General features: G+C 40.9%; 1 protein-coding gene across 5 annotated transcripts in view; it reads left to right on the top strand.

Moving 5' to 3' along the window:
* Positions 1 to 13,226, top strand: part of LOC128770299 (voltage-dependent calcium channel subunit alpha-2/delta-4-like) — a 58,866-nt gene that overhangs the window by 40,092 nt on the left and 5,548 nt on the right. For all 5 annotated transcript variants that reach the window (XM_053884557.1, XM_053884560.1, XM_053884558.1 and 2 more), the window contains 5 exons: positions 3,393 to 3,454; positions 5,829 to 5,843; positions 5,938 to 5,982; positions 6,055 to 6,117; positions 11,616 to 11,686. In XM_053884557.1, coding sequence (XP_053740532.1) covers positions 3,393 to 3,454; positions 5,829 to 5,843; positions 5,938 to 5,982; positions 6,055 to 6,117; positions 11,616 to 11,686 — 256 coding nt within the window. The remainder of the gene's footprint in view (positions 1 to 3,392; positions 3,455 to 5,828; positions 5,844 to 5,937; positions 5,983 to 6,054; positions 6,118 to 11,615; positions 11,687 to 13,226) is intronic.

Below are 13,226 nucleotides of genomic sequence, written 5' to 3'. Positions count from 1 at the left end.
GTGACTCTGCACTTAAGAGGGAAGAACACAGAGTTAATTCTGAACTTGTTCAAAGTGCTAGAAGGTCACATCCAGTTCACAACAAGAGCAGGCCTTCAGACTGATCCTCTCTTTAAATCCGGAACAACTCTTGGTGTGTCGGGAGAAAGTCTTTTGCAGGAGATCATTCGAGAGGTGAAGTGCTAAAACATGCAGAAAATATGCTCACACTTCTCTGTGCTTGCACTGGACTGGGAGTGAGGCAGACATCTAAGCGGATATAAAAGCAGCACAGTCACTCTACCTGAAAAGGGGACAAAGCAACCGAAAGCTCTTTGCGTGGTATTTTCCAGCAAGAGATCAAGAGTCAGTGTAACTTTGACAAAAATACAACCCTGAGGACGTTGGAACTCCTGGTTATTGTTTTTTATGAGATTTTTTATTCATTCTGTTATTGATCTAATTTACGCATCAGTTGTTTTTTCTGGTTGAACGAGAACCACGATGTTAGCAGAAAGTACGTTATTAGAGTAGAAGTGGAGGATACCTTTAGCATACATCTTACATTAACTACACATCTGGACTGAAGTTATTTTATTGTGAAACAAGAAATATTAAAGGGTGAGAGATGAATGTGACTGAAGAATTAATTTAAAACATTGAATGTTAATCAAGGATCAAAAAATAGGGCAAAACAAATGCTGTTTATTTAAAACGTGTTTATTTCATCTTCTGTGTGTGTCTTTGTATTCGTGTGTTGATTCAATGTGTAAAATATATCTTAAAATACAATGAAAATGTTCTTTTTAAAAAAGTTGTGAAAAATATTCACAAAAAGAAGTTTACAAATGCATGCAGTTAAGATTCCACTGACATCTGGTCATGTGACCAGCTGCTGTACAACAGGTAGAAAATTGACATTTTTTATGTGTACAACTTGCAGTCGAATCAGTTAAAGACTGTAGTGACAAAATGTGGATTGACTAATTTTTTTTTTTTACATTTTTAATCTCTCCTCTTTTCTTCATGTGGCTAATTTTGTCTTAAAGCTAGGCTGTAGAAGCAGTACTGCCACCTGCTGTCCGTTTAAGACCATTGCACTCAGAATATTGACATAAATTGTATCAGTAAAATGCATACAGGACAATGACTTGAGTGTTAAACAAATCATTATGGCTCCAGATGAGTGCCACTGAGGTATGCACTCTCTGTGTGTTTTGTTTTTTTCTAGTTTATCTTACCAAACTTATCACTAGGTACGCGAGGAGTGATGGTCTGTATTACACCATAACATACATGCAGAAAACATAAGAAAGCACTTCCATGTGCTGCTGTGTTGATGTAATATTCATATTTATATTTGCAGCCTTTGAAAAGACGCTGTGATTCCACATAAATGTAGCGCTTCACTGTTAGATGAGGGAACGTTTGTGGTTGTTTTCCTGCATGTTTCTGGGAACCTGCTGGCAGGGAAATTCTCAATAACACAAAATGAGCTAAATAAAAGGTTTTACAGCCTCTCTGATTTTCCAATAACAGCAACTTAGCGTGACGTGTTCTGTATTGCAGTGGAGCACATGAAAAACCTTTTTCATTACTGAGTCGACAAACACTATCTGGGATATTACATGTCTGAGTGGATGGGCCCCTCACTCGGCGGTTGTTAAATGATGTGCTGGCTCCACCTGATGTTTGTCTCTGAGCAGGCTAATCTGTTTCTCTTTCCATCTCACAATGGTGCGCCTGCGTAACTTGATGGAAAACAGTTTTCCTTCAGATGAAAAGCCACACAGCATTTGAAGAATGGCTGTTGACATTATTTACAGAACTTCATTTTAAAGACATCTTCATCCATTTGGATCTATTATTGCCTTTTCCTTGAGGTTCACAAGTGTATTGTTTGGCCTGTTCTAGCCCATTTATACATATATAAAGAGGTCTCTTTGCAGTGTGGCAACAACTCCTGGATTCAATTTAGATGATTTAGGTGAGACTGAAATGAAATGGAATAAAATGGAATATAAATAAAATCTTGCACCATTTTTGCTGTTCTTTTCCTGGGACAATTGTTCTCTTATTAATACGATAATATATATTGTGTGATCAGACTTGTATTTCAGGTAGAGTTAGAAATGTGAGAAAGTTTCATCTTGCCAGTCCTCTGGCTTTGACTGCACAACTTTTGACCATGTAAGTCAACTCTCAGTCACAGTCAGTCATCTCGCACGTCCTGGGGAAGAGTTTTACCTTCCCGTCTATGAACTCTTTTCTCAGCTTCACAGGAAACAGAATGTTTGTGGAGTTTCTTTCACGTTTTATGCAATTTTATGGGATTATGTGATCACCTGTGTGTGGTGTTAAGTGACATTTGTAGCCTGCCAAGCTGCCCTCAGAACCTTACATTTCCTGGACTCTGGATGGGCCATGGTTTTGCCCCTTCTCTTGTCTTCTCTTGTGTCCCACCTTTTCTTGGTTAATGTCTCATTTTAAGGAACCATAAGATCACCTGATTGATCTGAATATATCATCGTATTCTTTGCTCTTGTCTTCGTTGTCAGTCTTTTCTGTGAGATTTATTTGAAATGTGGTCACTAATTCCAGCATGTTCACATTGCTCAGATTAACATGATCTTTTTCCTTTTATTCCCTTCTTACAATTTTTTTATTTTTGTACGGTTGTCAGAGTTTTCTTCTCTACTTTAGTCAGCATTTAGATAGGAAAGTCTATCTTGATATATTTATTGTGGCAAAACTATGTGATTTAATCGTCATTTTCTTTCCATGTAACCGCTGTTATTAATTTTCTTATTTTAATTTCTTATTTTTCTTATGACAATCTTGTCTGGTGCCTCTGTAGCTTGTTGTTTAAGGTTCTGAAACAAAGTATTTAATAATAATTATTATTATTATTATAGTACTACTGTACTACTACTATATGTTATATATTACTACTACTACTAATAATAATAATAATAATAATAATAATAGTAATAATGAATATAGTATAATTATAATTATATAATAACAGTTATATCACGATGTGGAGCGTGAATTTCACAGAAGGGGACAATGGATGGATGATGGATAGATAGATGGTGCCACTAGCTGGTCCCTTGCTGTGTCAGAGTCTTGACTTTATTGTTCTCCTTGTTTGCGCGAGCAGTTAAACAGCAAGCCACGCTTGTGTGGCGAGCATAATTGTCAGTGTTTGGGGATGGCTCCCACCATCAGGCTTGTGATTGTTTACACCCCTTCATTAGTGTCAGGACACCGCAGAGGTGAACTCAGGGTCTCATTGATTTCCTGTCCTCCTCTTTTTCCTCTTCACAGACGCGGCAGCGACTCAGCAGAGTCTATCTTCCTCTGCGTCTGCCTTAATAATTCTCCCTCTCTCCCTCTTTTTCTATTTTTAGCTATCGGGTTGCAGATGTCCTTGGACTTTCTGGAGAAACGGTTCTGGGCCATTGCCAAACAGGTGACTGCCAGCATCATTCACACATCTGTTGCAACATTTATCATGACTGGCATGCCAGGACACGCAGGGTCGACCAGTCTGGACGACCTGCTGCTGCTCACGTTTGCACCACGATTAACTGTGCACTGAGGTTGAGTATAATGGATGGTTTTTGATGAGGTAAAAGTCATTGCTGTGGATTGCGTCGGTCAGCACATAATTCAAAGACCGTCATTTAATGAAAGTCACTGGTGATGAAATGTAGTGTAAAACTCCACAATAATCTGGAGCATCAAAGAAATACATATTCCATCAACTGGCCATGTAATTCTTAGTTCAGCACTACTGCATATTTATGGCTTGTTGATCTTTCTGGAAGATTTAACTTGCTTTAAAAATGGGAATAGGCAGGCTTGTGCTTCAAGTTCAGACGTATGGGCTTTGGAAAACACCAGTACATGGCGTTCCGAGTTATAAATAATCTGTAGCATGCCATCCAAATTCAGCCATTTATCTTTGATGGTCTTTTTCCCAAGCTTAAATGTAGATACTGTTTTTCATTCCCTCCCACCAAGAGCTTAAAGTCAGAAGATTCTGAAACATACATATTGATGATGGTGGAGTGGTCCAGTCTGCATGTGTTATATAGAGCTGTACACTAGGGCCTCTGAAAGGCCAGTCAGTGAGGCTGGTCAGGTGATATGCACTCAACCACAACCGCAAAAACAGGAATGCTGTCTCAAATGAGACCTCTTCATCACCATTATACTCTCCTGACATTCAGTACATGCTTCTGCTGGTTGGAGGCAGAATGTATGCTAATTTTTCAAACCTCTCTTCCTTGAATTGCTGGGTTTCTCTGCACACTTTCCTTCAAGCAGAACTTACAACAAGTTGTTTTGATGCCATAAAGTTGGTAAAGTGTGTATGCGATGTGAAGCAATACTCACATACTGGCCTTGTAACAGAAAAAAATCTTTTCAACCTGATTTTTCTTTACTTCATAAACAAAAAACTCACGCTGCAGCATTTCCTGTAAGGGTATCACTTTTTTTACCATCGATATGTCATATGTTGTTGGAAAGCTCTCATCTTTCCTCAGATTTCAGGAGCCAGAAGATCCACCGTAACACTCTTTCTCTCTTTCTGATGGAGTTTGAATTTTTAACCTTCATTAAAAACGTCCATGTCAAATCATATTGACAGTGACACTATGGTCAATAAGGGATTGAGGGATAACAAATAAACAGCTGGTGGCCTGGATGTCACTAGCTGGTGCCTATGGAGGACCTTGGCTATAGAAAAAAAAGACGTAGATTTTAGCTTGACTTTAGCTAAGATGATGATCGGCCATTATATTAACTATTATAATAGAAGGATGACAGAAGGTCTGGGGGCTCATGACGCTGGAATTGTGGGGGTGGGGGCAGCCAATAATCCTTGCAGCGTGTCATGGGTGCGTCCTCAGGCCTCCGCCCTGATGGTCATTTCCTGACCCACTCTAGCCAGAGGAGTCCTAAGACACTGGCTGAAGGCGCTTGCCAAGTAAGATTTCCAGCTCAATCGCTCGTGTTGGCGTCTTTGAGAAAACTGAAAGGCCTCATTCTCAGTGTCCACATCCAATGAAGTTGAATTCTGCAGATAGAGAGCAAACTCATCTGCTTAATTTGTGCAGAGAGATCTGCTGCCCCTCATCACTGAGAAATAGCCGGCCCAAGTATCCACTCTCATTTACCAGGATGAACGTGACCATCCGATAATAGTCCTGGCGATGTGGAAGTCAATTACTTCCCATTCCTTTATGTTCATCGGGGAACAGATTTCATTAAGTCCCTTACACTTCTCCAAATGAAGGAAACACCCAGAGAATGAGGCAAAGAAGTGGGAAAAGTTCCCTGGTCAAATTTAGACGGATATTGTGGTGGGTATTTGTCCTCAGATATGACATCAGGCAGATTAATACACGCGCACACACGCGGACTGTGACCTTGTGAGCGTGTGGCCAGCGATGTGGAGCTGCGGCTGATTGTGTGCAGATGTCCTGTAGAGGTGGATGGTGTAGACAACGTTATTAATGAAAGCTGGCAGCTGTGACAGGACAGATTATTCCTATATGCTCCCGCTCACAGAGACGACTTGTGGAACTACGACCAGCCAATACATCCGCATCCTGCCATTGCAGATTTGGGGTTTGGGGAGCACTGATGTTTAATCCAGTGCCATTATTTGTAAGATACTGTCTGCTGTTTTATGGACAAGTTAAATAAATAAATGTATTAAAAATACATTTTTCTTTGGAAAAAAAAAAGACAAGTGAAAATACTAAGCTTCTCAGTTTACATAACTGTATTGTCAAAGTTTAAGATGTGATCTGAACAAGTCCTTGTCGTTTCAGGACCCTGACACAGATGTAAGTAAACAATTCCATTTTCTCTGATTTTCCATTTGAATGTTCAAAGAGACACAATTGTCAGTGACCTCTGACCCCATTCTTTGTTCCTCAGTGTTCCAACGTTGATGGTCTGTGTCCCTTGACCTGTGAGAATGCCGTAAGTGTATTTTTCAAATGTGAATCATTCAACTGAGTCAATTTAGTTTGATGGAAATGACTCTCTGTTCAGGATCTCAACTGTTTCCTGGTGGACAACAACGGATTCATACTGCTCTCTAAAGAAAGAAATGAGGTGAGTGAACGTGGAACCAAAAATGTGGCTCACCTTTATTATGTATGCTGTAGTGTTTTTTTGCAAGGTAATCTGAGTTGCACTGCTTCGATTTGTAAGGGCTGCTGCACCACTTCGTCTTCATTTTCCTTGACACTTCTGTTGCTGCCTTCAGCATGTGATGGGGCGAATTGGATCACACTATACTATCTTATACTATGGATATATTAACTCTGCTATTATGCTCATTTGTTATGGTAATTTGACCTGGTGCCTGTTTATGTAAAATCCAACAAAATCCTAACAAGCATTATGTTCTTTACCTCTCACAGATAATGATTCTGTTTGGACAAGTCACTTGTTTTACATAAGAAAAACACATGCCAAACAATTATACTGTTGCTCAGTCTGGTGTTTCTCACATCCTTTTGCCTCCAGTTTGACAGCGGTGTCAGATTGAGTGGAACGGTATTGATGTGCTGTAAACATGCAGAGGGTGATTGCACATATTTTATATGTTTATTACACTATTTAAGCAGAAGACCTTTCGTACTGACAAAAATGTTACACAACATAACATAACAAGAGGGTTAAAGGTTGTTGTTTTGGGTCCTAGGTGCTTGTAAACTGTCAGTTTTAGTGAGAGTATGGGCGTTCAGTCTACCCACCCCGTCATCCCCCTCCTCACTCCAGTCAGGGTATCGACCAGATCCTCTGTTTTGTTTTTTTCTAAAATTGTTCTGTCTACAAATGTTCCAAGTGACTCTTGATGTGATAGTTGGGTGTGTAGTCACTTAGTCGTTACTCAGCTGCGATGAGTGTGACGTATGGGATCAGATTAGCGGTAACAAACAGTGTAGAAACAATTACCCTCAGCAGCCGCCGCACTAAATCCAGCCATATCTGTATAATGTTCATAAGTCAGTTGCAGCAACGATACTTATAGGACTCTCAATCAAACTGAAACTGCAATTCAGAAATTCCATCCCACTCTCACTCACAAACAGTGACTATTTTCATGTGGACTGTTGTATGTATAGTGTTGTATCTCTTGAATATCTCTCCCTTACTGACAGTGCCCTAGAAGGTGCCTGTGTGTGGAGCCCACCGTGTCAAGATTTGCAGTGGAAGGTGGAACATGGTGGTCAATTGAAAGAAGTAAATGTGTCAACACAAGCCAGACTTCGGCCTCACTCTGGAACACAAAAGTAGTTGCTATTTGAGTGAGAATGCCAGAGACATTATTCTTTATGAAGCTATTTAGTGATCAGAAATCAAAGAAAAAAAATGTGAGAATTAGTTTAGTGCAGAAATATTCTAGGGAAGAATTCCAACAATGAACAGTAGCGTCGCCCATATTTCAAAAACCCTGACCAACCATGAGGCTAAAACAGACCAAACTCAGGAACTGAGAGAAATGTCGTGAATGAAAAGGCGTGAGTAAACGTAATATTTGGGACCTTTATTCCTTACATACTGTCAGTACAAATAAAAAAACGGACATATTATAAATAGAAGTTGAGTGTTAGCAATGGGGATATCCATTGTTCAGTTTGGTTCATCAAAGACTTGCTTCAAGCGGTGACCCCATGAATGTCTATGTTGGAGGCGCCACCATCAATGAACGTGTGTTATATAACTGCAATTTAAAATGTGTCTCACCGTGCATGTCAACAGCCGCAGCATCTGCTGATAAAGCGCTGCCAAATGAACCGTGCAGATTATCCTCTTCTGGGACACCTTCCTTAATTAAGAATGTTTCATATAATTATAGATAAGTCTGTATTTGTCTTCATAAATCTGCTACAATGGTTTGAGTCACTTGAAAAAGCCCCATTGTCTCATTTAATCGTCAGTAAATAAGAGGCAGAGGCGAGGGTTACTTTGGGAATTCTGTCAATTGGCTGTGGTACTGTTGATGAGTACGGCTCTCAAAACCACATCGGCAGCTTAGTGCACCTTCACCCTCAGGACGGTAAACAAAGGAGGAAGACTCTTGCTGTGACTCAACTCCATCTATTGTTTTGTCACTCTGGAGCTGCGTGGCTCATCGTTCCGAGGGTCCCCAAGTTGGTGGACGTTGCTGTCCAGCTGTCGTCCGTTGATCTGGCAGGTCGTCCGGGCTGGACTACAGCTTTGCAGATCATTGCAAATCTTCATAAACACCATCTGGAAGCTCTCTCGTAATCACTTTTTATTGGACCAGATGTGGCAGCTGTTTTACACACTGGCACCACCGGCTGTGGGATGGGCTTCATTGTAACGGGCCGGTGCCATTAAAAAGATCTGTCTGAAACCCAAAGACAAGAAAGAATGAATAAATAAATAGCCCATTCTTTTCACTTGTGAGAGGTTGTACTGTTTGGGAAGCACCTGAGTGATAGTCTCCGTCATTAGACTGGCACATCTTCGTTTCAGGTTCCTCTTATATTGGAGAAAAATGATCAGTTCTACTTCTATTTTCACACCTCATCTTCTCTATTCAGGTGCCATAGTGAAGTCAGTTATTGTCAAAGAAGGGAAGTTCCACTGTTGGGGTCTACCTCCCTCTCCCTTCCTTCATTCAGCTATTTCAATTGCATTTGATGGACTTTAAATGGAAAGGCTAGTTGGATATGCAGGCAGACATTTCACTTTTTGCCTGAAAACCCAGAATGTGGTGGGGCGGTGGGATTAGCTGCATGTTTGTGAGGCTCCTGAAAAGTCTGAAAGCTTGACAGTTTTGCTGAACACATCACTAGAAAGAGGACAAATGTGTCCTCAAAACATGGGAAAATCGTCTGTTTGGGATGAGCTGTTACCTCACAATGCGCAAAGAAAGTTTCCATTTTTCATTTTTCAGGTGTTTCTCAATCTAACCGATGCCATCATCCCCCATGATGGGCAAAAATCTCACATTTCCCAGACTGCCTGATGCAGATTTGATAAAAGATGATGAGCGTTGTGACAGTTTTGAATACAGGCTCAAAGGAGAGGAGTGTTATGATGAAACTTGGTGACGGTAGATGAGGTTTCATGAAACAGTGTCCTGATTCTCAGAGGCCACCAGATAGATGGCACTGTCTCTTGTAAAATGTTTGGGCTTGAACAACGAATTCAAGATCATTTCTAGACCAAGAGCCCCAAGTGGTGTCTGAAAATTTGGACATTATTTCTTGAACCCTGCAATACTGTTTCATGATACCTCATCTACCCACCACTGATATGAGAATATGGAAGTGCTGTAAGTGAACAAAACAGTGGTAAATCCCTAAGGTTTTTCCCCCACTCACTTATATTTCCACTGTGTTTGAACAGTTTTGTTAGGATAAAAACTGTGAAAGGAGTAGCAAGTTGAAAATCGCAGCGACTTCAAAACACTGTCACAGCAATCCAAGATATGTTTTGAAGAGCATTATCTTATCGTGTTTTCATTGTCAAGGGGGGAAGACGCAGCCTTCTTGAAATATGTTCTATTGTTTGATTGTTGTCGTTCAGCTGCAAAGACGATTCAATGTATCTGGGATTCTTGAAATGGAACTAAGTAATGTCTATCCACAGACAAACATGATCCAAGAAGCGACACTTGACTGAAATGAGGCTAGGCTCAAGGAGGCTTGTAGAGCTCCATGTAGACTCAGGTCACTGAAAAAAGCAGAATGACCACAAGTGTGAAGGTTGCCAGAACACTTTAATATTTTGAAGCCTCACTTATCGCAGGACTTTTTAACATGAAAACTGCCTCCAAGTCAATGTCATCGTATGCTAGAATCGTTGGGCCAGCAGTCCATCTGTGTACTGACATTGGATTAGGTTAAGAGCCATATTGAAATGGATTAATGTCCAGTTTGCTGCAGTACTGTGAACACTTGACAGTCCTGCTCCTCTCTCTTTCAAACTTTTTTTTCACTTGGCAACTGGCTTCCAAGTTGCTCAGTCTAGCGAGACTCACACCAGCAAGATTTAATTGCTGTGGTCAGCGGAACACGCTTGTCAACGAGAAAGTACTTTGTTAAAGAAGACGTTTCCATTTTTGGACTCAGCAGATCGGAGTTGAGCTCGGGTCAAGAGGTCACTACATGAGGAGAGAGTGAATAAGCAAGGCTAAATTCAACCCTCGCTGTGTGGTCCTGGTGCCGCCCCCTTATATTCATTGTGTTTTGTGCATTACGTTTCTCTTTTTCTCCTATACTTTCTACTGTTGGTAATAGTTGGTGTTGTATTTCATGATCTGCCACTCTGAAATTATGTAAATTGTAGTCCTCATTCTGCCATAATAATCCTAAAAGCATTAGAGTTGTTGATTCCAAATGGTCAGCAGGCTGTAAGGTGTTGGTGCCTGTGTTAGAAAGGGCGGGTGTGTCAGCCGGTGCGAGCCGTAAATGATGAGTCAATATCAGCACGGCAGTTTCCGTCCTCTTGTGTTTCATAAAATTCTTGTGCGGTGGAAGTGAAATGAACAGCAAAAGCCCTGCAGTCAGCTGAGTTCTTCCGCCCTCCAACCAGAATAATCTAATAGGAGAGCTGTTTTGTTTTCATTTGCATGTCGGCTGACGTTCCCAGCGGCGTTCCAGCAGATAATATGATGAAGTGCTTCCCTGTCGTTTTGCTGAGCCGCAGACTTTACAGGAAGTTTCAAGGAAAGACCTGGATTCCCAGTAGGGTGGCAGCTTGCGGTGCGTTGCGGGGCTTGCTAAATATTTAAGCAGAGGAGAAATCAAGTCGCTGCTGACATAAAAAAAAAATAAAAAATGGGTCAGGTGAGGGGGAGAAGCAGACGAGGCAGGGGGTGTCGTTGTGCAGCATGACCGAGCAGAAACACCGGATCTGCTCCCTGGTGCAGTGGAAGCATTTGTGTGATGAATGATCCTCTGTGAAGGTGCTGCAGGGTTAACCTTTGTGCTCTCCTGTGAGGCTGAAATGTGAGTGTTTGTACTGTGAATATCAAGGACATTTGCTGCCTTTTTTTTATCACAATGGAGACAGAAACTCTGCATCAAAGAACTCTTGCCATTATCCAGTTATTGTTCAACTGCTTCCTTCTTCACTGCACCCCAGTGACTGGACATTTAATCCAAGTGCTGCTGAAAGAGAGTTGCAAAACCTCTAATTTATGCCTCAACAAAGCAATCCTCAGCTCTGTTTAGAATTGAAAATGCTGCTGTAGGCTTCAATGGAACCTTAGATCAGTTTTAAAGCAAGAGCGCCACCCACTGAAGGCTCACAATTGGCTGATGACTCCAATAAAGTCAGTTATGTTTTGTTGGAGCGGTCAGCAGAATTGACTCACAGCCCTCAAAGTCTAGTCCGGACGGAGATGATGTGCAAGCAGCTTTTAAAAGTGAACAGAGCTGTCGAGACAAAATACTGTGAATTATTCAAAACCTCGCTGCTGCCGCTGCTGCTGCTGCTGTCAGGGGCGGGAAACTCAGACTCTAGTGTCTTTGTGACTTATTTATGATTATAAAACACTAATCCTGGCAAACACAGACCAAGTCTGCTCGCTGAGGAAGTGGCTCACCTCAGTTTGTCTTTTTCAGGTTGGTCGTTTCTTCGGAGAGGTGGACGGGGCGGTCATGGCTTCGCTGATAAAGATGGGAATGTTCAATAAGTAAGTTTAGAGCGGAACATCTGTTCAGCTGACGGCTTCAGAAACAAACAACCTTCTGCTAAATGATTAAAACCTATTTTTAGATTTTAGAACGAGATCTGTTTGACTTATACAGATCATGCTTATTTTATCTGGAGGATATTAATAAATAAGCTTGGTTGCTCGAGGTAAAAGACAACACCTTAAACAAAAACCTTGTTCAAATGTGAAATATTGAGGATCAAAGGGAAAATGTCATACTGGTCATGAGTGGAGACTGAAGCCTGCACATCAACTGCTGGTTTGTATGAAGTCAGGAAGATGATGACCCATGAAAAGAAGAGTTCTTCTGACTTTTTGGTTTTGTAGTGAGACACATATCTTCCAGGTCACTAGTGTCATGTTATTATTAGCGATGGGATTCAATTAAAAAAATAATCTAGGTAATTTGAGAATTTGTGATAAGTTAATCTCAATTAATTGCAGTTTAATGGTATTGCCACAAGAAGCCACATTTTTCAGTTTGAATTTGGTATACGACTGAATCAAATGATGGTGATCCTTACATTTAAACAGCAAAATATTGTTTATTTTTGCATCAGTTTGACAATAGCACAATAAATCACGATGGTGGCTATATTCAAGTTTTATATAACCTTATTAAAACTAAAGCTCTTTTAATGTTTTAAAAATATTTGTATATGAATTTCAATTTTATAATATTAAATTATTATTTTTTTAAGTCCCACCACTAGTTATGATATAAATATTTGTAATGAACAGTTATTTTGGCAAAAGTGATTCATTTTCAAGCCATTTTTGGCAAAATAAATAATACATTTTGAAAATTTTAGACTGAATGTAAAAGTGTCATCTGGCATTTGAAGCCAGTCAGTCTTCTTCCTGTCATGTTTCTGTGCTGTTAAAGAAAGTGTCCCCCTGCTGGAACTTGTGTGCGTCTGCTCCTCCTCTGCTCAACTTTCTGTGTTTCTCTCCTGTGCTCTACTCAGCTGATGAGGCTGCATGAAACAGTGTCCTCATTTTGAGAGGGCAGCAGGTGGCGCTCTGGGTTTCAAAATTTGCTGAGGTTTTGTTGAAGTTGAAAAGATAATAAAAGTGCCATCTCGTGGACACTGTTTCCTGAGGCCAACCCCTCACTACCATCAGGTGGTCAGGTCGCGCGGGTGAGTCGCCTGCTGACTCCGGTGGCAGGTTGGATCGGGAGCTTCAGCGTGGTCCAAAGGGTTACACAGGTTCAGTCAGCAGTGTGAGGTGGAAGTGTCTACGTGGGTGCATGAAGGCACAGAATGAAAGCATCCTCACACCTCATGCTGCAGAGAGCTATAGCTCAGCAGCTCCTCCAACATTCTCGACACCCAGACATTAAAAGTGTTCAGCACCAGATGAGGTTTGACTCAGTAATGTTGCACTGTTGGCAAGTGCTCTGCACCTTTAGGGCTGTTTGCACTAATGACTACAGAAACGAACATATTTTATCATCGTGCAGCTCAATAACAAGGCTGCATTTCTTTTCCCTTAATGCTCCTCTGAAAACCCTAAA

Source organism: Synchiropus splendidus, chromosome 14 (genome assembly GCF_027744825.2).
Source record: "Synchiropus splendidus isolate RoL2022-P1 chromosome 14, RoL_Sspl_1.0, whole genome shotgun sequence".
Lineage (NCBI taxonomy): Eukaryota > Metazoa > Chordata > Actinopteri > Syngnathiformes > Callionymidae > Synchiropus > Synchiropus splendidus.
Note: the sequence above shows the minus strand (reverse complement) of the source record. Positions and strands in the feature narration are given on the sequence as shown.